General features: G+C 42.4%; 1 protein-coding gene across 1 annotated transcript in view; it reads left to right on the plus strand.

Annotated features, from left to right (window-relative positions):
• The window catches only part of LOC142001740 (complement receptor type 1-like), a 122459-nt gene extending 98044 nt beyond the window's left edge, over window positions 1-24415 (plus strand). The window contains exons 29-36 of the mRNA XM_074977262.1: window positions 1725-1818; window positions 8526-8611; window positions 9485-9679; window positions 10692-10871; window positions 16577-16762; window positions 17177-17203; window positions 18302-18368; window positions 21951-24415. Coding sequence (XP_074833363.1) covers window positions 1725-1818; window positions 8526-8611; window positions 9485-9679; window positions 10692-10871; window positions 16577-16762; window positions 17177-17203; window positions 18302-18368; window positions 21951-22002 — 887 coding nt within the window. The 3' untranslated portion in view covers window positions 22003-24415. The remainder of the gene's footprint in view (window positions 1-1724; window positions 1819-8525; window positions 8612-9484; window positions 9680-10691; window positions 10872-16576; window positions 16763-17176; window positions 17204-18301; window positions 18369-21950) is intronic.
• The last annotated feature ends 1019 nt before the right edge of the window (window positions 24416-25434 follow it).

The raw sequence follows: 25434 nt of genomic DNA on the forward strand, positions 1-25434 counted from the left end.
GCCTGTATCTTGAACCACTCCTCTACACCTTTAATGCCCTACCACAGACCCTGTACCCCCGCATACCCAGTCCCTTTCCAAACTCTGCACAACCTCCTACATTACCTGCCATGTCAGCCCCTTCTCGTGCACACAAACTGCCAGTGAGAGCTGAGAGATTTTTTACTTGGGGCAGAGGCAGTGTGCAAAACGTCTCCTCAACGGAGAGAGCCAAGTGGAGCAGCCAGCTGTTTTGAGCGGTCTGAGGCTGCTGGCAGGCAGGGAAGCATGCCTGAGAATGCTGCTGGCCATGAGCTGTTTAGGTAAGTGCCTCCAGGCCAGAGGATGCCCCTGACACCCCATCCCAATTCCGTTGTAGACCCTGCGCACCTACATCCCACCACCCAGACTACAGTTTTCTCTGGCAGCAATATTCCCTCGTGGATTGTGCACCCCATTACCCTGCCTCAGGTCACAACCCCCACCTTCACCCAAACTCACTCCCAGACCCCACACCCAAATCCCTTACCCTGAGCTCCCCCTCTGTAACGAACCTCTGTCCCTCAACCATTGAAATGCACCGCACTTGACCACGTCCAAAATCTTGGAGTGCCCCCCATCAAAAATCATTGCCCTCCCTTGCTCTAGGGTGTGGTTATGGGTACATTCTATTATGCTAGGATTTCTTTTGTTCCTAATGACATTCAAAAAGCTTCTTATTGTCCATAGCCTTCTCAGTTGTGAGTCTTTCCCTGATGACTTTAGCTCCTCATATCATTTTTTACTTTTCATAACCTCTGATTTTTGTCATCTAGCCTTTTATTCCATGTGTTATGTTACTTTTTATTTGTAATTGTTGCCTGCTAAGGTCAATGGGTCTCCCCACATGGATATATTTGAGTTGTCAGGATATGGCCCTTAGAGTGGGTAATATGAATATTTGCACTTTAAATAACTCTGCAAGGGAATTTTAATTCTCTTGCTTCAGGGTACAAGGCAACCACTGTCCATGTTGGATGAGGAAGCGTCGTTCACCTCACTTCATTCTCCCTTCTGCACCCAACCTCTAATGCAGAACTCATGGCCCCTCCATTGAAATGTGCGGCCCTTGACCGCTGGCCAGAATCTTGGAGCGCCACCTCCCCCTATCAGAAATCACTGGCCACCCCTGCTCTAGGTTGTGAGTATGGGTACATTCTTTTATGTTAGAATTACTTTTGTTCTAATGAACTTCAAAAGGCATTTCCTTTATTGTCTCTAGCCTTCCCAGTTGTGACTCTTACTGATGACTTGAGCTTCTCATATCACTTTTTACTTGTAATTGCTACCTGTTGCGATCAGTGAGTCCCCCTACATGCATTCAGTTATGAATATGAGTTTTCAGGATATGGACCCTCATATCTGCAATATGAACATTTGAAATTATACTATCTCTTCAAAGGGATCTTAATTCTCTTGCTTCAGGATACAAGGCAACCACTCTTAGTGTGGAATGAAGAAGCATCATTCACCTCACCTCAATTCTCATTGTTATATTACAAAATTATCCATAATGACGGTTTTAAGCTTTCCTCCATAGCCTTGGGTGCTGACCTCTGGTCTTCCAGGATAGATGCAGGACTCACATATCATTGGCTTTCATCTGCTGTTGTATTTGCTATGGTAATGGGTGCAAGTTAGCATATCCCTTTTTTCTTTTTTCATTAACACAATGAGTTAATGGAATTACATTTGTCCCGTTTTAGGAAAACCATGTAAAGCACTAGAACTAGCAAATGGCAGGGTTGATTACACTGATATCCAACTTGGTGCAACAGTCAACTTCTCCTGCAATGAAGGGTGAGTACCAAATTGCTGCTTGTGACTAATTAATGGAGTTTAGAAGAGTGTAAAGCAGCTGACGTCTGGCAGAATGGTTCTAGAAAGTTTGTTTAAACTTGAAGAATATATAAGTGAGTGCTGTGGTACACATCTTTAGCCACAAGGTAAGCCCTTATTAACAATTAAACCTGCCGTTATTTTTTTCCCCTAAAGGAGGTGAAAGAAAAAAGTCAGCCAGCCACCGTTGTTGTTCAGTGGGAGATAGGAAGCGAACTTTTTCAGGTTCTTTTGCAATCCCAACCTTGGGCCTTCAGGAGATGATCCAGTTGGATCATGAGTCATGAGAAAGAGGGTCCCTCGTCAGGTGTAATGTGGCACTTAGTGAGTTTTGCCATCTCTCCCTTTTTGCAGGGGTTTCTGTCTGAATGCAGAGAGCTAATGGCAGAACATTGCCCCTAAAATGCAGGACAAAGTGGAAGCCGATCTCCTGCTTCACAAAGCAAATAGTTGTCTGTCCCTGCCATATAGATGTCAGAATAACCCAGGACAATATCAAGTGCAGTTGTTGTTTTTTATCCATAGGGGTTCTGTTGCCAGGCCTCGGGGGATCAAAAATAGCTTGTGGCTTCATGACACTCAGTGGTTGTTCTTTTGGATGCTGAGGTCTTGGAGTTTAAGGCCAGAATTGCCACCAGGTCATCTGGTCTGAGCTAGGGATGTAATAGAGTATCCGGTTACTGGACTAACCCATAAGTGTCTGCTTATTAGTTACTGCTTCTGGTTACTCGCATCTCCTCCTCTGCATCTAAGTAGGGAGTGGCTGGTGTAGCCTTTATCCCTGCTTCTGACAGAATCCAGCAGTTTCCTTGCTGTTGTTCTGCATTTAAAAGGCTGAGCAAGCACATAGGAAGGAAAAAATACCCCTGTTTCCCTGCTGATTGTATCTGGGGGGGGACTCTTCTTTCAAAGTCACAGATTAAACCTTGAGTAAGAACTAGCAAAAGCCAAGCTGGTAGATGGCCTATCTTATGCCATGACCACCACCCCGATACTTCAAAGGAAGGAGATAAAAGAAATAAACCCAGAATACAATCGGTGAAGGTGGAGAATATCTTCCTGAATGCTACAGGTGATTGGCTGTGCCCCTGAAGTGTGAGCCTTTGCGAATACAACGCAAACTCCAAATGCACCCCAGCCACCCCATCACAAGCAGCCCTGTCATACAGCTGCACTCATGAACTTGGCCAGATCTCTCACGTTAATTTAGTTGTCCAGAGAAGTATTGTGGGATACTGGACCTCATCCTTTGGTTGACTAGAAACCTTATGCTAAGCCTGAAATGGGTCTGGGCTAGTTTTTACCTTTTTTTGTTTGGCAATGTTGTACTTAGTTCAAATACTCTTCATCCTCCCTGGTAATTGAATGGATTGAATTGTCTGGGCACACAAATGGAATGCAGGTATTTTGCAGAATTCTGGTTTTCGGTATCCTAGTGCGAGGTGGCTTGGCCCAGCAGCAGAGATTGGAGTTCCAATGGATGTTCAGGATGGGGAGAGATATCAAGGCCCACTGTCAGTTACATGGATATGCGGGTGCTTATGTAAGTCCGTGAGACAGCTCTGGTTCTCTAGATCTCCCAGACATGGGAGTTAAATTCCTAATTCTGTAGATTGCCTGTCATCCTGCTTTTGGTTGATGGGATTGAATCCACAGAACTGTCTTAGCTCTTGTTGAAGGACTCTGTCGCTCTCTATGCAGTAGCTCAGCATGCCTCAGGCTTTGGAATTGTGCTGGCCTATGGGGTTTCTGAGTTTAAAGAGAAGTTATTAGATTTTAGTTTGAAAAGATGTGTGACATTCACATATGGAACAGGGAGATGGCAAGTGGGTGACAGCTCAGGGCACCCGTTTTATTTCCCATTCCTGGTGTTGTCCGGTTGCCTTTTTTTTTTTTTTTTTTTTTTTGTTTGTTTGTTTAAATAAATGATGATCTGTTTGGCCAGCATTTGTTTTTTTCCTCCTCACTGTTCCCTGTCTTCACTGGAGGCAGAAGGGAGAGAACTTGCAGAAATGAATGTAATCGAATGCTTAGTGTGTTCTGTAGTGAAGATGGAGCATCAGCTTTGCCAATATATTTGCAGCTTTGTGTGCTGGCTTTAGCTGGACATTGAGGTAACTGGATGCAGAAATGCAGTGCTTCTGGTGTCCAGCACTGGTAGAATTGGTAAAAGCAGGAGGAAAGGTAACAAGCTGCTTAAGCAGAGCCAGCATCACACAACTAGATGTTAAGATTTTTAGTACCGGTTTGGGCTGATGTCTCATTAACCCTGTTAATAGTGCAACTAAACAATAATAGAGTACCATTGATTTACATGTTTTGGATGTTTTCTAGCTTTTCGAATATTTTCACTTTAATTATAGCACATAATGCAAAATGTACAGCAGTCACTTTACATTTTCTTTACAAATATTTGTGACTTTTTCAAAAGTTTTTCAGTTCCCTTATTACAAGTATTGCAGTGCCCCCTTATCATGACAATGCAACATACAAATGTTGAATTGTACAAAAAAAACCCTGCATTTCAACATCAAACAGTGCAAACCTTTGGAGCGTACAAGTCCACTCAATCCTACTTATTGTCCACTGAGACAAACATTTGCTCATATTTGCTGGAAATAATACTGCCCCTTTCTTGTGTACCTGAAAGTATGACCAGTTGTTTGCGTGACATTGTGATCAGCATCACAAATTCAAAGCAAGATGCACTAAAGATTTGTATGTCCCTTCTAGGGTGCTTTGATTTAAATCAAGGGTATTTCATTAAACAGTTAACTAAACTAAATCGTTAAACCAGCTATTTAAATGACCAAAAAAAAAAAAAAAGAAAACTGATTTAAATCAAGTTACCAACAAAGCTAACGTTGATTGTGCTTAGAGTGGACTTAATATTGAAGTAAGTCTCATTGCGCTCACTGGGAGTTCTGTTTTTCGTTACTTCATCCACATCATTTTCTCCCAATAAGCAGTTTGCCTTATCATGTTTACTTCTTGCAGGTGGGCCCTGTGTCGTCATCTTGAACTGCTTACATTGGACACGTTTTTCTTTTTTTTCCCCATGGAACAAATTTCTTCAAAATATTCCCAAACAGCGTGTCTCTTATGCCCAGAGTCTGAGAATCTTTCTCCACTGTTCCTTTCTACGCTGCCTCCGTCCTTTCCTATATATTGTCTCGCTGTCTTGAAAACAATGTCTTAAGTAACTCTTCTGCTGTGCTTGGCCAAGGTCCACCACCATATAAGCACAGGAGAAATACCAGTCCTGTCCAGCTTGTGTCTGTCTTTGTATGTGTTACTTTTTTGTTTGTTGGAGAAACAGCGATTGAAAGCCCATAATTTTAAAGAAGACGGAGCAAGTAGGTAGGCTGGACTGACTAGAACCATTAATTGATTTTTCTGAGACTGTAAGTTTAGATGTAGCATTTTTGTGATTAGATTTAACTGTATCTTTTTTTTAAATGAGAAGTTTAATTTTTTAGTCATGATTGAAATTAAAAAAAAAACTGATTTAAATCAAAAATTGGTTTTTATCCCCCTGGTTCTTTCATGCTTCAAACAGTATAGTAGAGAACAATTCAGCTAACGGGGTCTGCTCAATAATGATCCAACCAGTGCAAACCAACACATGTTAATTTTTGTTGTCTGAGTCAGATGTCATCAACAGAAGGTTGATATTCTTTTTTGGTTGTCAAAATACAGTTTCCACATCAAACTGTTGCTTGTTAAAGACTTCTGAAAGCATGTCCCTCACCTTCTCCCTCAGATTTTGGTAGGCACTTCTGATCCTTAAATCGGGTCAAAGTGGTGTTGCTATGTCAAGAAATCTCATATTGGTGCCCACGTAGCTTTTTGTCAGATCTTCAGTAGAAGTATTCTTAAAATGAATGTGTGCTGGGTCATCATCTGAGATTGCTAGAACATGAAATAGATGGTGGAAAGCAGATAAATACAGAGCAGGAGACATAGAATTCTCCCTCAAGAAGTTGTCACAGATTTAAACAATGCATTGTTGTTTTTTTTAGCAAGTCTCATCGTCATGGAAACATGTCTTCTGGAATGGTGGCGTAAGCACAAAGTGTATATGAATGCTTAGCTTATCTGGAAGGTAAATACCTTACGCTGGCTGCTACAGAAGTCCCATGGGAACACCTGTTCTCACTTTGAGGTTCATTTTTCACCTTTGCACAAGATGCTTCTGCCCATTTCTTGTTTACACACTGGTTTGTCTTAGCGATGGGCTGAACAATAAAAAGGACTGAGTGGACTTTGATGCTATAAAGTTGTATATTGTTTAGGTTTTTTGCGTGTATTTATGTAATCTACTTTTGTAGATTTGTAAGTTGCACTTTCACAGTAGACAGATCACACTACAGGACTTCTGCAGGTAAACAGAAAAATACTCTATTTTAGTTATCATTTTGATTGCTTGGATATTTGTAAATATTTAAATAATATATTATAAAGTGAGCACTTTGTATTTTGTGTTGTAATTGAAAATGTGGAAACAATCCAAAACTACTTCATCTATTTCAGTTGTTGTTCTGTTGAGCAGTGCAGTTAAAACTGATGAATTCCAGTTAATTTTTGAGCTAATCACACCCATGAACTGCAATTAATTGACAGCCTTTGCTCTTAGGCAGAGAAAAGCATAGTCATTTTATGGTGTAGAATGCCAGCTGCTCAGACTCATACTCCTACATATTAGAAACATAAAGAATGAGACACAGCCTCCTACTCAGCAAGTCAAGTTCCTTTTTTGATGAGAAAGCACTGTGAGCAGTGTTCTGTAAAGGATCTAGGATTTTTTGGTCATTTGAAAAATTCTGTTGTAAAGGTGGCAGAGCCTTCTGACATCTTTTAGATGTAGGAGTGCCCAAATCTCTAATTTAGAAGAGAGGTAACGTGTTCCCCTTTGCAGCAGATTATCAAATATTCCCAAGTATCTGATCAGCAGAGCCCGGAAATGTGGACTCTCCAATTAACACTTTGGAAGCTATCTCCCAGGAGTCAGCAACCCCTGGCATGGGTGCCAATAGTGGCATGCAAGCTGATTTTCATTGGCACACAAGGCAGGAGCTGGTGATCCCTGCCCCTCTTCTCCTATGCAGCCAGGAGCTTGCTCAAAGCCATGCTGCCTGTGGGCTCACAAAAGACCAGCTCGTGCTACCCAACCATCACCTACACATTAAACCTCTGCATCTTAACTCCTTTAGTAATGAAGCTGTTGTAAGTAGAACTATTAGTGACTTAAAATGTTATCACCAGCACACAGAAGGTGCATAGAGGTCAAAAGGTCAAATTTTTGTTTGTAATTCTGTTGCTTTCAACTACACAAGGCTTAGTCTTCATGAAGCACACTGCAGAAATCGACTTGTTCCAGCATATGGTCGGATATGCAGATGCTCCTCTAACAAAGGCAGAGACCCTTTCCAGTCAACATAGCTAATGCATCTCTCCAGGAGGCACTATCTGTATTGGTGAGAGTAGTTCTCCTGTTGACATAGCTGTATTTACATCAGGAGAATTGGAGGGTGGGAGGTGGAGGGGGAATAAGGCAAGTACATCTGTCACTCAGAGAGATGGATTTTTCACACCTCTGTGCAGTGACCTTACACTGACCTATTTGTATAGTGTAGACCCGATCTTAGTATTCCTTAGTCATAGGGTGTGAAATCAGTAGTTCTCAAAATGTGCCATGCAGGTGAGCCTTCTAGGCTCAGGGCTCACTCCTTCTACGCCCCTGCCCCTGCCCCTGGAAGTTGGGAACCATGCTGGCATTTCAGCTCTGTGGCACCCCCTTCCCCCACGAGTTTCTTGTCCAGCACAAGCTTCCTGCTGCAAGGGTAAAAGGTGGCAGGCTCAAGCTCTGTGAGCTGGCACTGGCTCATAGGGTGAAGAACCTGCCACTCCCCCATGCAGCACCATGAATGCTTGTTGAAAGGTTTTCCCGCTGCTCCCTTAGGCTATAGTTTGGGAGTGTGGTTAGGTAAATGCCCCTACATTCCCCTCATGGCCAGACCTGCACCCTCATCCCTGTCCAGCTCTCCCAGCCTGAGTTTGCTATAGTGCCAGGGGAGTGAAGTGTCTCAGTTGGGGGCCATGTCTGTGACGGGTGGCTCTTTTTTTTTTTGGCAGGAGAGGAGCTGCCACTCAGTTGTATGGCCCATGACTGAGTTTTCTGTAGATTAGTGAACCCTGGCCCAAGAAAGGTTCCCTACTCCTGCCATAAGTAAAAATAACATTGAAACTTCTTTTGAACATAAACTTTTTGCTTTATTTGAAACCAAGTTGTGTAAACTAACATGATAAAGTTAAAATGCTTAATCTGTTTAATTATTTTGATTTTGAATATGAATATTTCTTTTTTACCAGCTATATATGCTCCCATACAATATAGCTCCAGTATCCTAATATGGATAATTTAGTATTTAAGGTATTTATAGATAAAATAAAAGCATTTTGTCATCATGGGTGTTTGGCTGATGGTCCACAGAAAGCTTTGAGTTGAGCAGGGTGGGCCATGGGCTTAAAACATTGAGACTCACTGTGTTAGAGCTATCCGTTATTCAGCAGTTGCCATGTACTGGCAGAAAAAACGTTCCATCTTTCTGGACTATTAACTAGTTCTTTGCTTGTGTAAGTAACAAACTTGAGCCTGTTTTCTTTAGGTACAGATTACATGGGTCAGCTTCGGCCAAATGTGTACTTGTGGGAAAAGAAGTCGATTGGGATGCGAGCGTTCCATTTTGTGAAGGTAAACTAATTTATTTTAAGAAGAGTTCACCTCTGGAGATGGCGCTGCAGAGCTGGCGCTACAGTGGAGTCAGTCTATTCTTTCTTTGGCATTCAATCCAAATTAGAGTAAAATTTGAGTATGGTGGGAGAGAGGAACAAACTCATTCTGCAATTCCCTCTGATGTTTGGATGACTCCTACAGAAATGATGTTTTTAAAGAGACCCTTTGTAGTGTTAACCTGGCGTTGTTCAACATGCATTATCCAACAGGCCTTGGGATGCCTCTTGGCTCCTGTGCCTGTGCAATCCCTGCTGTTCACTAAGCAAAAGTCACGATCACGACCTCTTAGGAGGCTTGACTCTTCCCAGATCTGACAGTCCAATTACAATGTGAGCCTCGTTTGGCATGAATCACGATTAATTTGCCTGTATGTTAATTTGATCTCTTGGATGCTTTCAGTGCATCAGTCGTGCTGCTGATGTGCAGACCAGAATCTGGTGCTGCCTCAAAAGAGATTCTTAGTTTTCCGCTGGTGGAACAAAAATGCCCCACAAGATGCCGTGCAAGAGGCTCTTGTTCCCTGAGGGTGAACTTGGTGGCAAGCCTGCTCTGTTCAGGTTATCCTTCGGGGCTGGTGGTGTATGAAACATCCTCCTAAAGCAATGGCTGGACTGGGCTGGGTCAAGTCTAAAAGCAGACAACCTCCATGATCTGGAAGAAGTTCTGCTGCACTGTTATTGAAACACAATGTTAAGTGTTCTTCCAAATGGCTAAATTGCCTTTTTGGGGGAGCACGTGTGGGGGAGGAACTGAGACAAGCTTCTAGGTGCAAACTCTTCAGTTCATATTCAGTGCAGACTTAAATTTTCATATTGACGTTCTTTGCTTCAGCAATACCTTGTGATCAACCTCCTGATATTGCCCATGGATCACATAATCGTCTGGGTGAAGAAGAGTTTGTTGTTTCTTCAGGAGTTACTTACAGCTGTGATCAAGGCTTCTCTCTCATTGGAGAGGCTTCAATTCATTGTACAACAATAGATGAAGTCAATGGAGTGTGGAGTGGACCAGCACCTGAATGCAAAGGTGGTTATCACTAGTTTTTTATCCCCTTTTTATTCTACTATCTTCTCCCAGGAAAAAATGTATTTTGATTGCTAAGCAACCCAGAAACCTGAGGAAATACATGTAGCACTTTAATAGGCCTAAATGTCTATCATGAAAACTAGTTATTGTTGGAAACTTAATTTCTGAAGAATAACTGACCCTTCATACACGTGTCATTCTTGGAAACGATTTTGCCTCTAATATGCACAGTATTTTTGTCTCCCTTCAGCGTTTCAAGACAATAGTTAATTGTTGTATTGCAAACAGTTGCTTTTGTGGTGGAGATAAACTCTTAATGTAAGGTTTTGGGTTTTTTTGCCAGTACCCTAATATTAAAGTGCTAAAGCAGGGGAGAGAGAGTCAGGCAAACAGGATTCTTTGGCCACCATTTTTTTCAGACTCCTCTGGGAGCGCTCTATGGCAGTGAAAGCTCATGCTTGTGCAAGCTCATATAACAGCTGTAAAGTTGTTAGTTGTGGTAACCAAAGTGCAGTGTTTGCACACCCTGTTGCATGTAACAAATAATGCATTTATATATCAAAAAGCGTCGGCAGCTTGGTTGTACCCTTGGTGAGTTTCCCAGCCTAGCAGCATCAATTGTGAGGCTTTTTCAGAGGCTTTAGGCAGTTTGGTTGCCTTGCTGGTCAACATATCTGCCCTCACCTCAGAACGCAGGGAAGTTCAGTCCCAGAATGTTATGACACGTGAATCTCTTACAGCTTGTTCCAAATTCCAGATGTCTTTTACAACAATGATGATAAGCTCAAGCAGTATTCTGGGTTAGGGGGGCATGGAGGGCTGATAACCATATGATTTTGATACTGAGCTGCATTTGGAGGACCTTTTAAAGAAAGAGTAAAATCCATTGTGGCATAACTTTTAGTTTAATATACATGTTGTTATCTCCTGCAGTAAAGTATCAGGACTTTTTTCTGTTCCCACTCATTGCTTCCTGTGAAAAAGTTCTTACGCTGGTACATTTAATTTTCAGTGGTCAAGTGTCAAGAGCCGGAAGTCTCAAATGGTAAAATGCGATCTGGATTTGGATCTCACTATTCTTATGGACATGCAGTGACATTTGAATGTGATTCCGGGTACGCCCTGAGTGGCAGCAGCTCAGTTAAATGCGAAGCTAATAATTCATGGGTTCCGTCTTTACCCACCTGTTCAAGTAAGTATAAGCAGTTGTGTGGAATGTATACGTGCTAATGTGTAGGAAGGTCACTGCTTTTGAGTAGCCACATTAGAACGATGTGAAGTTGCACTATGTCTGTGTCCCTTTTTTTGTCATAGGCATAACACACACTACGCCTATACCTTCTCTGGGAGGAAAAAAATTACCTCAGGGACATTGAAGGAGCTTTTGGCTACTTAAAACTGAGAGATTTTTAGCATGTAGTTTCTACACGACTGAAAAGTAAAGTGTGAAGTTCACACAGTATATTTCATATCCAAGTTCTTGAGTTTAGCCAGTCAAAATTGATCATATAAGCTCTGTTTTCTTCCTCAAGTTGTAGAGCTATGTATATTTCTTTATCCACTCGGTGACAGGATCCCTGTGGTGCAGCCTAGGACTGTGGGACTGCTGTGCCCCCTCATTTTTCCTGGTTAGGCTCTTTCTCTCAATGCTTTGCTAGTGACTAGCAGCAAACGGCATCAGGAGCCCTGATCACTCAGCACTTGAAGTCCCACGCCCACCTAGATTGCTTGAATGCTTTCAGTGGCTCTCACGAATCCCACAGGGGGAGGCACCATGTAAATCCTCTCAGCTCCCAGCACTGTACTTCAGGAATATACCCTCTTGCACTGCTTAGGATAAGCAATGAAGATTTATTAATTATACAGCCACTTCATCAATGGAGAGCCTACACCCACCAGATTTTGGAAAATATGAGCAGATTGACCAGGTACTTCAGGCAAACTCGCTGGTACAGATGAATAGTCAAACGTTATTTAGACTATAAAAGCGAGTTTTAAGTGACTGTAAGTGATAGGAAATGAAGTATAAGCATGCATTCGAAACTCTCCAGACTGACAAGTAGTGTTTCTCATCTCCACTGGATGTTGTAGTCCCTAATACACAGTCTTAAAACCACATCAGAAGGGTAGCCAAGTTAGTCTGTATCTTCAAAAACGACAAGATGTACTGTGGCACATTATAGACTAATAGATGTTTTGGAGCATAAACTTTCATGGGCAAAGACCCGCTTTGTCAGATGCAAACCAGGCCAGCCTCCTCTGTTGTATTCTTCATTTTTCTCGGTGGCCCCCTTGTGGGCCAGATCGGCAGCAGGCAGGAGAAAAGACCAAGCATGGGCGACCCCTCTTGTGTTTTTTTGCACCCTCAGTGTCTCATGCGTGCACAATGCAAATATAGTCTTGTCTAGTGGGCACTGCTGAGTCCCCAGGTCAGCCTGAACAATTCTGCTGATGTGGTCTGATTAAATTGTTCCTCTGTTGCTGGAGAATTGCTGTGGATTGTTGTTTGGACACCTGCCTGTAGCTTGGTTATTTTCCTCGTTATCCTGGGGTGCTAATGTCTAGCCGATTCCCCAACTTACTGCATGCTTTAGTAACAACCCTACAACACAGTCTCATAACTTGGTATGTAGTAAAGAAGTACATCAGGACTGGCCATCTATAGCCCTTCATCCACAAACGGCTCTGAGTGAAGAAATGCAACTTGTGCTCCAAGCCACACACCAGGAGTACTCAACACCAGTCTGTGCACGTGCCCCTCACTTGGAGGGAGAAGCATGTGTTGTCTCCAGTGAGTCGCTGGCGTTGGGTTTGGGGGGACCAGGAGGTGCCTGGCTCTGGGGATGGGTTAGAGTCAAAGCGGGGGGACCTTCGGAAGTGCCTGGCTCTGGGGGAGGGGAATTGGGTTAGAGCAGAGGGCTAGGGGTGCTTGGCTCTGGGGGAGGGGAGCGGGATTGCGTTAAAATGGGGGGGGGGTGCGGAGGCCTGGCTCTCGGGGAGGGGAGTGAGAATGAGTTAGAGTGGAGGGATTAAGGGGGCTTGACTGGGGGAGGGGGAGGGCACTGAGCCATCTGTTGTATATTTATTCTTAGATATCTGTATATAACTCGGTATAATATATATCGTTATGTATATATTATAGATATTTAATATATAACTATGTATCTATAGAGCGATATACAAAAATATATAATACATGGCCCTTTACATTCTATCAACAGCTATTTTGATTCTTTGACTTTAACTGGTTGACCACCCCCATGTACATATTTAGACGGAGCAGTGGGTTTCAGCAGTTTGTGAAAACTAGTTTTTGTTGGAAACTTAATTTCTAAATAATGACTGACCCTTCATACACGCGTCATTCTTGGAAACAGTTTTGCCTCTAATATGTCCGGTATGTTTGTCTCCCTTCAGTGTTTCAAGATGACAGTTAATTCTCAATTCACAAACAGTTGCTTTTTTGACGAAGATAAACTCTTAATGTAAGGGGTTCTTTTTGCACCAGTACCCTAATCCTGCAGTGCTAAATTGGGAGAGAGAGTCTAACAACCAGGATTCTTTGACAACCATCTTTTTCACACTTCTCTGTGAGGGCTCCTTGGCAGTGAAGGCTAATGCTGGCAGGAGCTCATATCACAGCTATAAAGTTTAGTCACAGGAAATGATGGTCATATACAATTCTCATTTTGGGGACCGCCGTGCAGTGTTCACACACCCTGTTGCATGTAACTAACAATGCATTTATGTACTTGGTAATCAAAGTGTTTCAGCAAATTGGTTGTACCCTTGATGGGTTGTCCAGCCAAGTAGCATCAACTGTGAGGCTTTTTCAGAGGCATTAGGCCGGTTGGTTGCCTCGCTTGTCAGTAGATCTCCTCTCCCCTCAGAAAGAAGTAAAGTTCAGTCCCAGAATGTTATCACATGTGGATCTACAGCTTGTTTCAAATTCCATATGTCTTCAGACAATGACGTTGATTAGCTCAAGCAGTGTTCTGGGTTAGGGTGACACGGAGGGCTGATAACCACACACATTTTGGTTGTGAGCTGCATTTGGAAAACCTACTTTAAAAAAAGAGTAAGATCCAATATGGCATAACTTTTAGTTTAAAATACATGTTGCTATCTCCTGAGGGCATGTATCAGGATGTTTTTCTGTTCCCATTCATTTCATTCTGTGCAAAATGTTCTTATGCTGGTACTTTTCAGTGGTCAAGTGTCAAGAGCCAGAAGTCAGAAATGGAAAAATGCAATCTGGATTTGGCTCTCACTATTTTTATGGACATGTTGTAACATTTGAATGTGATTCTGGGTATTCCCTGAGTGGTAGTAGCTCAGTTAAATGTGAAGCTCATAATTCCTGGGTTCCATCTTTACCCGTCTGTGTATGTAAGTATAAGCATTTGTGTGGAATATGTACATGCTAATGTTTCGGTAGTTATTGCTTTTGAGTAGCCACATTAGACTGATGTCAAGATGGCATATGTCTGTGACCCCTTTTTTGTCAGAGGCATAACACGTGCTACATCTACACCTTCTTCTCCGGGAGAGGAAAAAAAGATACTCCCAGGAAGTTGCAAGAGCTTTTGTCTACTTAAAGCTTAGTGTTCTTCTTCAAGTGGTTATTCATGTGCATTCTAAATTAGGTGCTTGTGCATATACTTCCACAGCATCAGGAAGATTTTTCCCCTAACAGTTAGCCATAGGGTTGGTCCGGACGTCCCCTGGAGAGGCATCTCCTGGCACTCAATGTAGGACCCTACCAACCCACTAACCCCTTCAGTTCCTTCTTTCAGCAGTGACAGAGGGAACTTTCCTATGCTTTTATTATGCTATTGCCATAGCTGTTCTTACTTTAGCATAAATAGTTCGCTTTCTTATTATAAATAGTTCTTTTGTTGTGTTCCTTAGATTTGTTGTTGAAAGTCCTGCAAGAGTTGTTCTCCCCTCCCTTGAGGTTTCCTCATCGGGGTGCCAACCTAGCTTGCAGGCCTTCAGAACCTGGGCTGATTGTGGTAAATGCATGCCTAGGAGTGCCCTCTATTCTTCATGTTTAAAGCGTTTGAGGGAATCTCATCAGAATCACTGTTCTATCTGCAAAACTTTTAAACCAAGGACCTTAAAAGACAGAGCCCAGCACTTAAAAATTCTTCTAATGGAAGCAGCACTCCAGCTTGGGAGGGTCTCGTTGGATCCTGCACCATGTTGATCATCCTCTGTGTGGAGTGCACAGAGAGACCGTGCACCCCATGAGCTCCCAATGCCTGAAAGGCAAAAGTGTAAATCACCTGGGCTGCATAAAAGATGAAGTAGGACCCAGGCAGATCTCCTTCTGATAGAGGGAGCACTGGTGGCGAGATGTGAGCAGGGGCACCACACCATTCTGATCATGTGTTGACTCCCACGAGGTGGTAGAGTCCACACTGTCAGTCCCCTCCCAGGAGATCCAGTGTGCCTCAAACCCAGAAGCTTTTTAGCCAGCTCAGGCCTTGAAGCAGGTGATGGGCACCATTCTCTCCACCAAGAAGGGAATCTTCTGTGCGTCTAGTCATCCAGCCCCCTTCCAGAGGGAAGCCGATACGCTATTGAGACCACCACCATTGACACTTGGCACAGTGCAACAGGCCTGTTCATTAGCTGGCATTGAATGTCAAGCAACCTCCCATGGCATGGAGAGGCACAGTGCCACTATGGTCCTCGGCACTGGAATCTAAGTGGGACTCTTTTTACTCCAGTAGGAGCGTGAGGCCCTCTTCATGATGCTGCTAACGCTGCCTCCCAGCCCAGTGTCCAGTTCATTGGCAACCACCTCACAGTGGCCCTTTTGGATATCTTTTGCCTATCACGAGAGGTTGGGCAGTTGCATGTATCTCATTCCACGGCTCCTTCAGTTGCTTCAGCCTTGTTCATCTCTCCAGCACCAGTGACAACACCTTCGGCATGGGTAGCCCCGACATCAGTACTTACTTCTACCCTGGCACCAGTACCTCTGGCACTGCTACCAGACATGTTGGCACATTACCCCAACTCCCACAGATGACATCCCTTTTGGCAGCAATCTTGGTGGCACTGACACTAGCCACTTCCCAGATGGTGGCACCATGGGAAGTTTTTCATCAAACTCTGCCAGTCCCAGACCCCTAGAAACCCATAGGGAGTTGAGGGCACCAGCCAGCCACACCTGACTGTTACATCTTTGTCTTCATGTGCTGGCAGGCATGACCATGGCACCTGCACAAGAGGACAATAGAGCTCTACAGCAGCTCCTACACAGGGTGCCTCAAGGGTTGGGGTGTAAGCAGAGGAGATCTCATAAGAGACTGAGCCCACAGTGGCTATTCTTAATAAACCTCCCCCATATGTGGTGTTACCCTTCATTAAAACCATTTCAGACAATGCCAAAATGTTTTGGCAAATGCCAGCCTCATTGCTTCCCCCAGCCAGGAAAAATGAGAGGAGGTACTTTGTACCATTGAAGGGGCATGAACACCCATATGCCCACCCTCCTCCAGACTCCCTTGTCGTTGGTGCTGCCAACCAGAGGCAGTGGCGGGGTTACTCAGGTCATTCCCTGAAAAACAGGCAGGTAAAAGATTAGACTTGTTGGTGGGAAAATTAATTTGACAGGAAGCTTACAACTCCATATTTCAAACCAACAGGCTCTAGTAAGCAGATATTCTTTAAATGCTTTGTCCTTGTTTGTGAAGTTCAGAGTTTCTTCTGCAGGCCTCTAGGGTGGGGTTTGTGGCCTGGGTTGAGAAGGGCAAACTTGTATCTCATACAGCCCTTCAAGGAGCCTTGGATGCCACAGAGGTGGCAGTGTGGGTTATGCCCTGTATTCACTTGTGAGTTTGTATTCCTTTGGTTTATTGAGTGTTTTTCCCCATGGGTTTACAGCTTTCCCCTTTTGTCCACATCCGGTCATCAAGAACGGAAGGGTAATGCCTGAAGCAAAACTTCATTATCATGTTGGAGAGTCTGTTTACTTTGAGTGTTACAGAGGCAACACCTTGTATGGGGAAACTAATGCTTCGTGCAGTGCTGAACTTGCCTGGGAGCCTGGAATTCCAGAATGTACATTAGGTAAGTAATTATTTTGATAGTTTCAATTTTTTTTTAATGTGTATTCTATATGGTGGCACCCAACTGGTATCTGAGGTTTAGGAAGTTTTGTCACTCGACACATTTTCCCATTTAAGATACACTATAAAGTGCTTTAACCAAGTACTGGGAGCAGACACAGCTAGTCCCTTCCTATTTGAAAGATTTTATTAGCCTGTTAGGTGTTTTTTTTTTATCTAGACAGTTCCTAGAAGAACGTCCAATATGTCTTTTGATATTATTAAACTGCTTCTTTTCCTGATTTAATACTTTTCCTGGATTTTCTTGGAGACAATCACATCAAGATTAATTCATGGAAACTACCTCTAGGCTTGTATAATTTCCATGTATATTCTCCTTTGTGAAGTTGAATTCACCTCTTTTTGTTTACTTTAGCACTGTATGTCAAGATTATCATTATTGGTAAGTAATAAAACTACCTTCACTTTCTCCTTTGGATTTTATTTCTTCATGTGTAGATTCAGTGTTTTACTTCAATGTCAGTTCACTGTATGTGACTATGGGTACCTACAGTGTTGTGGGAGGCTTTTTGGTACTGAATTACCCTTAACAATGCTGTTAAAAGGTCCTGAAAAAACTGATTAGCTGGGTTAGCATTAACAGTTATAAATCAGACTTTTAATGTAAAGTGTGAGGGAATTTTATTTTGATCAATTCCTCAAAAGAATTGAAAGCATATATCTAGTTTTGTGTGGGAGTGCACTGGGTGGTGTTGGAAATATAACGAGGCAGTAACAGATCCACATTCAACCAGCTATGCCTTCTCATCTTCCAGAAAGTGTTTCCCCTTTCGGCATTGGATTTCAACTTTATTTTAAACTTTGGACTGCTTAAAAGAGAGATTTTCTTCTGGACTCTTTCCTATTTTTACTTGAATTCCACAGCTTTCTGGCAATTGTAGAGCATGGTTGTTTTAACAAGCAGCACAAGGCTTAGGCACAGAGTTTACTTGCCACTGGAACAACCCCTTGTGGGTGCATCCAGGGTGTTAACTCTGCCTTGACTGACATCTCCTTCAGTCATGCCACAGTTCCTCTTGGTCTCCTGGCTTTATACAAGCTCCACCTCCTCCTGTCCAGAGGAGCACCATCTTCAACTGGTACTAGTCAATTAAATTCTATTCCACTTATCAGGTTTTATTAATCCGTTGTGACTCATCTTGAACCCTCTCACATTCTTTAAAAGAAAATGAGCTGTATACTTTAATGCAGTGGGTACAGCTTATTTTGTTACCAGTTGGGGTCCACTTTTTCTCTCTCCTGAGATTATTGGTTCGCTGTCTTAGTGTGCCATTGGACAGGGAATGTGTATTTAATTATTTTAAAGGTTCAGAGCAGAGGGAGATTATATTGTAGTTGAACACTTAATGTGTGTGGGGGGGTTGGTTTAGTTTAGTAACGTGAATTTCATTTCTCAACCTGTGGAGCTTGTTATTCATGGGTGCATGTTCTTGGACAAACTGACTGAGCACCAGACTAATGATACTTTTTTCCTTTCAAGCCATTGCAATCATAGCACTGGTGCTGGTAGCTATTTGGATCTATAAGAAGTACATTACACAAAAAGGGTAAGCCATAAACTTCTCCTGCTTGTATGTGTCAGCTTCCTGATTTTTTTGCATGAGCAAATTCTGCAGCTTCTATTTTTGCCTTTGTATTCACTACCATTTAGGAAGAAGTTGCTTTTCCAAGTATTTTTAACCTATTCTGACTTGTCTGATCACTACACTCAAATGCTGTGTTTTAACTTTAAAAACTGCCTGACTACACAGAAGGATTAGGTGGATTTAAGCTCCTAATGCCACTACATCAATTCACCATAAACCCACACCTTGAATGGTCCATGCAATTCTGATTGCCCCATCTCAGAGATAATTGAAGACATATATAGAGAAGTATGGAACAGCTCCTCTGAAGAAAGACCGGGACTGTTTCTTAGAAACACAGCTAAGGTGGAGTGGGTTGGGGGAGAATGATTGTCTACAAATATCTTAAGTGGCAAGGACAAAGTGGTTTTACCCCTTTCCGTAAGAAAACAACTTGAGCTCACGTAGTTAATAGGCAGCAGGATTGGAGAAAGCTAAAAAAGGAGTACTTCACACAATGCTTACAACATATGCTACTTCTTGCCACTATCATAAAGGTCAAAAGCATAATTGACCCCAAAGCTCACGGAGAAGACATCTATCAATGCCTGTTAGCTGAAATAGTTAGGGTTATGAACCCATCCTCTGTGTTCCCTACACTTTCAGTTTCCACAAGCTGGGACTGAAGGGATGGATCACTCAAACTGCCCTGTTCTGTTCATTCCCCCTAAAGCATTTGGCCCTGGCCACACTTAGACAGGAGTCTGAGCTAGATGGACTGCCAGTATGTCCAAGTGTGGCCATTCTGAGGTAGGCTTAGATTTGACAGTATTTTCTTGTGAAACAAATGTGCTTGTCTACTCAGCACACCCATTCCCCCCACCAGCTTGTGCCAGCCTGTTTTTGTTACAGTAGACCTGCAAATTACACGAGGGTTCCATTCCAGTCACCCTTGTGTAACCCAGATTTTGTATAAGTGGGGGGTCTGAATTTTTCCCTGGCAGAACACACGTTCTGCAGCCAGGGAAGCACCAGAAAGGTAAGTCCCGGGGTTGGGGGGCCGGAGGGGACAGCGAAGCCTAGCAGTGGGTTGGGCCTAGGGGAGGTGGGTGGGGTTGAGCCAAAGCCCTGCCTGGGTGGTGAGCTGGGCTGCAGGGGGTTTGAACCAGGGCCAGCGGGAGGAGAGTGAATTGGAGCTTATGCATAGGGGTTTGAACCAGGGTGGTGGTGGTGGTGGTGAGGGCTGAGCTGGCAGAGTGTCGAACCGGGGCTGGGGAGGTTAAGCCACAGTTGCCCCTGAGGGGTAGTCAGCTAGAGCCAGAGGAAGGGGTAGGGGGCCTGAGCCAGGGCAGCGAGGAACCAGGGCCCAGGGGAGCGAGTTCAGCCCACCCTGGAAATGTGCTTTTTCCAGTTGCACTTTAGGAAGTGGGGGTCAGCCGCCTAAGAGCAGGGTCAGGTACTCTGAGACTTGACTGTACTTTGCTGCTGCCATGGTAGGTGAGGTCTTAGGGAAGAATCTGTGCTGTTCCTCCACACACTAAAAGACCAGACACTATGTTAATTGTCATGTCTGTCTACTTCCTCAAAAGTATCTTACCTTTCATCTCAAGAAGCCCTTGGAATAGTTTGTCACGTGTTAACCCCTTGTTCCCCTCAACACGCCCCTAAAGGCAAAGCTAAAACAGCATGTTACTTGTATGTGATGTTCAATTTTATACAAATATTTGTAATACAAAATATGAGGGTGTATAGAAAAAATTGGGTGCAGCATTTAAATTTTGAAACTACCCAGACAAATACAGGTGTGTGGCATTGTTTAGACTTTTGGCAAACCTGTATTATGACACTTAATTTTTTAAGATAGTGAACATTAGAACCTGCATCCATGTAGTTCTCAAGAAAGGATTAGAGTCCAACTTCTAAGAAAACAGCTTATGGATTCTTTATAATACCTTTGTATTATTTATTTCATGGGGTTCACTTTAAGGGATAAGTAAGCTTTCACTTATTTTTACTAGCAGTTAAAATCTTAGGGAGGATGTGGAGGAGGCAGAACACTTGAAAAATATTTAGTATAGAGAAATTCAAAGCTATGTAAAGAACAAAATAGAGAGCTTATGCCTTCCTTTAGTGAAGCACTTTCCCAGCATTTAAGCTGCTGGATAGTATGCTTAGGTTTTTCACTTCAGAAATTACCTTTGAATACTTTGCTGGAGCCCAGTTTAAAAAAAAAAAAAAACAACCACCCACCAACCAAAATGAGGTTTAGGCACCACCCCACCATCCATTAAAAAAATTTAGCTTTCATCCACTGTTCTTACGTATTGTCAGTGTTTTTTTTTTTTAACCTATTCTGACCCGACGGATCCCTACCCTCAAAAAAAGCTGTGAATTAACCTTTAAAGGCTGCCTGACTATATACAGGGAAATGGGTGGATTTAGGTTCATAATGCCATTACATCAATTCGTGGTAAACCCATACTTTAAAGAATCCATGCAATTCTGATTGCCCATCTCAGAGAAGATGTAATTGTAAATTTTATTTATATATAAGAAGGGCAACAAAAATGATTAGGGGTATGAACAACTTCTCTTGTGAAGAGGGGATTTTGAAACTGAGCCTTCAGACTCTTGGTTCCAATTTGGACTAGATCTGATTTCAGAAACTGCATGCACTAACCTCAGTGTTCTGTTTCTAAACTTTTTGGGGCTCTCTTACAAATGAAACCCACCTGCTAGTTCCCTCTTTCTTCCGGCTTAATGTACCATGCATAGAGACTATTGTTCAATTAAACTCTGCCATCCTCTCTCAATCCTGCCTGTTCCCTAAGGTTTATTGGAAGGGTATTTAAAAAGTTGTAGTGTTAAACGGTTGCATGCATTGCAACTTTGGTGAAGTTTTAGGTCTGACAAGTTGAACAGTTTGGGCTACAAGTTACATCCCTTACAGTCCATGTACTCTATGGGACAGTCCTGGCTACTTTAGAATGGTGCTTCTTATTGAGAGTGTAGAAAAGCCTGACTCTTCTTGTGGGAAGAGGCAGGTGCTTTGATCCTCTTTTGTTGTGTCCAACATAGAAACAGGTAGTTGTCATTTCTGTATCTCCTTGGCATGACACAAATAAGTAACAGTCATAAATAGGGATTACAGTGGTAACTTTTCAATTCCAGTTTGCAGGAGTCAGATAGGAACAAAGGACAAACACCACACTGTTGAACCCTGAACTATCTTCACCGTCTCAAAAGGAAAAACCTGTAGATGGAAAGGATTGTTAACTTTTGAATGGTCAGAGAAGTCTCATTTAGTTTAATAATCCTTTAAATATTTATATTCTAAATACTTAATCAGTTGTTGGGTAACATTAGGGTTTAGAGCCTTGTGCTTTGAATGTTAACCAGAACATCATTGTATCACATGTAAGAAAACTTGCTTGGGGGCAGTTTTGGTTAATTTACGCCACTGGCTCACATACCTGTAACAATCTTAAGAAAAAAAAATGCTAAATTACATGTCATGTTAATTTAAATTGGTAAAATCTAAATGGTAACTCCTTGTTTTTGCAGGAAACGCGTCTCCAAGTCCTGTACTGCTGAATACTCTTCATGTAAAGCCTGATTATTTGCAGGGGAAACTACTATGGTGAAAGAATTAAAAGTTAAAGGAGTCTTTCATGGGGGCAGGACAGGGGACACTATACTTTGTCATGGACTATTTTGCCCCTTTTCACTGCAAATAGAACATGTTTAGATTTTTCTCTTTCATGATTGACTGCTGTAAGCATCTTTTAAGACACAAAGCTAGAATGGCTATCAGTGCTTGTAGCTCACTGGTTGGCTTTGTGTGAAATTAACTTATCGTTGTGCCTCCAGCTATCTCAGCACAGCCTGGACTACTAAGAGTATGCATTCTTGCTGTCATGTCAGCTTCCTTCTTTCTCTGCCTTGCAGCATCCTACTTACAGGAGAGACTGCAATGAGTGTACTAGTAGATTCTCAATGTAATTTATCAAGTTAGTGGTCATATTACTAAATAATAATTTGAAACACCTCTTATTGGAAGGTAACTGCCTAGTGAAAGATAACATGTCTGATATTCATAATTAAGTTTTGTACAGTGTTGCCTTGAAGTTTGCTAAGGGGCAAATACAAACACTGTTACTTGTGCACTGCTTTTAGGGTTATGGTGCATCTAAGTTAGGTTGTTTGTAGCATTCCTGTTAAGGTAATTGGTCTCTGTGTGCTATGTTTGGGAGCCTGGGTGATTGTGTCAGTTAAGACTGCAGAGGATCATCTAGCAGGGGGAAAACCAAGAATCGACATCCAAAATATTTGCATTTCAGACGTGTTAGATAATGAAGGGGGGGATACTTGATTGGATCACGTACTGGCAGATGCACTATACATACAAACAAAAAAGTAATTCCAAATCTTCCAGTGGGCAGATGATTACATGATCCAGTTTACCATCAAACAGTTTTACAGACTGGCTCAACTTTGAGTACATACATCTGTGTCCGTAGTGCAGCTCCATCATCCTGGTGAAAGGATTATATATGCTTATGGAGAAATGCTAAAATGTGGGCTAGGAAACTTTTGTTGAAAATGCACAACAAAAGCTACAGTAGGGATCTTGGTGTCCTTGTGGAAGTGAATCCTTCATGCATATTTGAATCTTACTTAAATGTGGTTCCTTCCTCAAGAACTGGCTGTGAATTAAAACTTGGATTGAATTCAGCACCCCTATCTTGAAATTTGTCATATTGTGGCCATCTGCTTATTAATCTCATGCAACTTGTAACTAAGATACCCCCACATACATCTGTGGGTCAGACCCCAGATAATTAAAGTAGGTCATTTACATGTTCACTTTGGTACAGAAGGCAGAGGGTTTGTCTGTTGGTTCTGTGTGATATACAAATACATTTGTATTAGCACTTAAACATTTCTGATCACAAGTTTGAGTAAACACTTTGGGAATGATTGATTACGGGCTAGATTCACATAAAAGCCTGAAATTTACTTGGTTACCTGTACAATGAATGGGAGGAATCAGGACTCAGAACCAGATTCACATAAAACCAGGAGGGTGCTCTTTTCGAACGGTATCCACCAGGCCCTACAGAGCCAAGGACACCATGCTAAGCTTTGCCCCCTTTGATGATAGGTAATTTAGGGCACTTGCATCTCAGCTATGTCCTATGGTGGAAGGCACCTTCACTGTTTTTGCAAGAAGCCTGCTTCAGGGTGAGGGAGTTGCCAAAGTTTCATTGCCATGTAACAACATCTACACTGGGCTAGCACAAATTAACATTACTCTAAGCAGCTGATTAAGCCCTGCAGCTGGGAGATTTGGGCCAGTGATTAAGTTATTCAGTGGAACATTAACATGCTCAGAGTTCTACATCAGACATCACATGACTAGGGCACTCCATGAGGAATGGTAGATCCGGTTCAAATCCATTCCTGAGGTGGAGAGGGAACTTGAGCTAGAGTCTCAGCCAATTGGGGCTAAAGCTTGGAGGAATGTCTGTTCTCTTCCCCACCCGCTTCTCATTTGTGCTTTATCAAGCAAGCCAAACTTGAGTATGCTTACCATATAGGGCTCCACCGGGGATTGAGAGAATCTTTTCCTAGTTTAGGCATTGCCTAGGATTTAGGTATGTATCCTTTCAACTAACCAAAGAGTTGTGAATCTAGCCCACAATGTCATCTTTAAAGCTATTCTGATAAGCAAGATTAACAGCTAGGACCCTGGTCGTGCAAAGACTTGCATAGTTAGACTCCTATGTGTAATTAACAGCAGAACCTTTTGGACCAGAGGTCAAGGGTGCATAAAAAAAAAAGTCTTGAAACAAGCAAATTAAGTACATAGTATAATAGAAATTGCATTGTCTTTTGCTGTTAACGGGTTGGGGGAAGCTATTTATAATGCAAGGAAATTGTGAAATGCTGCAGAATGATTTTAACTACCTTCCTTAGTTAATACTATTTGTGTTCCATTTATAAATGCAAGCATCTTTTGTCTCACAGTCTAGTATTGATTTGTATTCTTACTGGTAAAGTCATGGTGAGTTTGGTGTTATTCTGGTTTTGAGTTTAATGAAAAGGAGCATGGCTGGAGCTAACAGTTGAACTTTAGAATTTCACTCCATTTTTTTAAAGTCATTTGGCTGGACAAGGAGTTATTGTATTGGACAATCAGTAGTTGCATGGCCCTACTATGTAGATGTTTGCACCGTGCTCACTTTCCAATTGGGTGTAATCACCCACTAACAGGTATAAAGCATGAAGTCATTCAGTCTCAACCCACTCTTGAGTGTTAATAATTCACTGGGGTGCTATAGTCAGCTGCAAAATCAGCTTAAAGAAAGTAGACTTGGACTGAAAAAACTTTTTTTTTTACATACTATGAGCCTTTGTCTGAGACAGAGGGCAATACCCTATTTAAAGAAAAAGTAGGTTACCCAGATTCTAAAAAGACCGCTATTTTACTACTTTGTCGAACAAGTCACCAAGGTGCATGTTCTTTATTATACATAAGTGAACTACTGCAGCATTTTGATAATGGCTGTCATCTGTTAACCAAACACAGGACTCTTCACTGAGACTATTCCTACTTGTTCAACAGAATACAAGCATAAATATTACATTAATATACACATTCGTGTAGCAAGATTGCTTTTGCTGACAGCATTGTGGAACCCCCAGGCTGTGAATATAGGTTCTTGTGGGGAGGAAAAAAAAAACAAACCAAAAACCACAGTTTCCATTACAGTTGCTTTTCCCCCTACATCATAACCGATTTCAAATGGTGCTAGACAAAAACTGACTCTGAACACCAAGAGAGATCGGTCAGCCTGTGTAAGAGATTTTTCCCAGCTCAATGAAGGGAGTTCCTCTGGCCCATAGCTATAGATCCGTTTCAGGGGAAAGTGGGAGGCGATGCTTCTGGACACCATAAAAACCTACAAAAAAAAGTCATTTTACTTAGTTAAAGATGGAAATAGTCCAGCTTTACTTGTAAACAAGAACTATTGGAAGCAAACCA

Source organism: Carettochelys insculpta, chromosome 26 (genome assembly GCF_033958435.1).
Source record: "Carettochelys insculpta isolate YL-2023 chromosome 26, ASM3395843v1, whole genome shotgun sequence".
Lineage (NCBI taxonomy): Eukaryota > Metazoa > Chordata > Testudines > Carettochelyidae > Carettochelys > Carettochelys insculpta.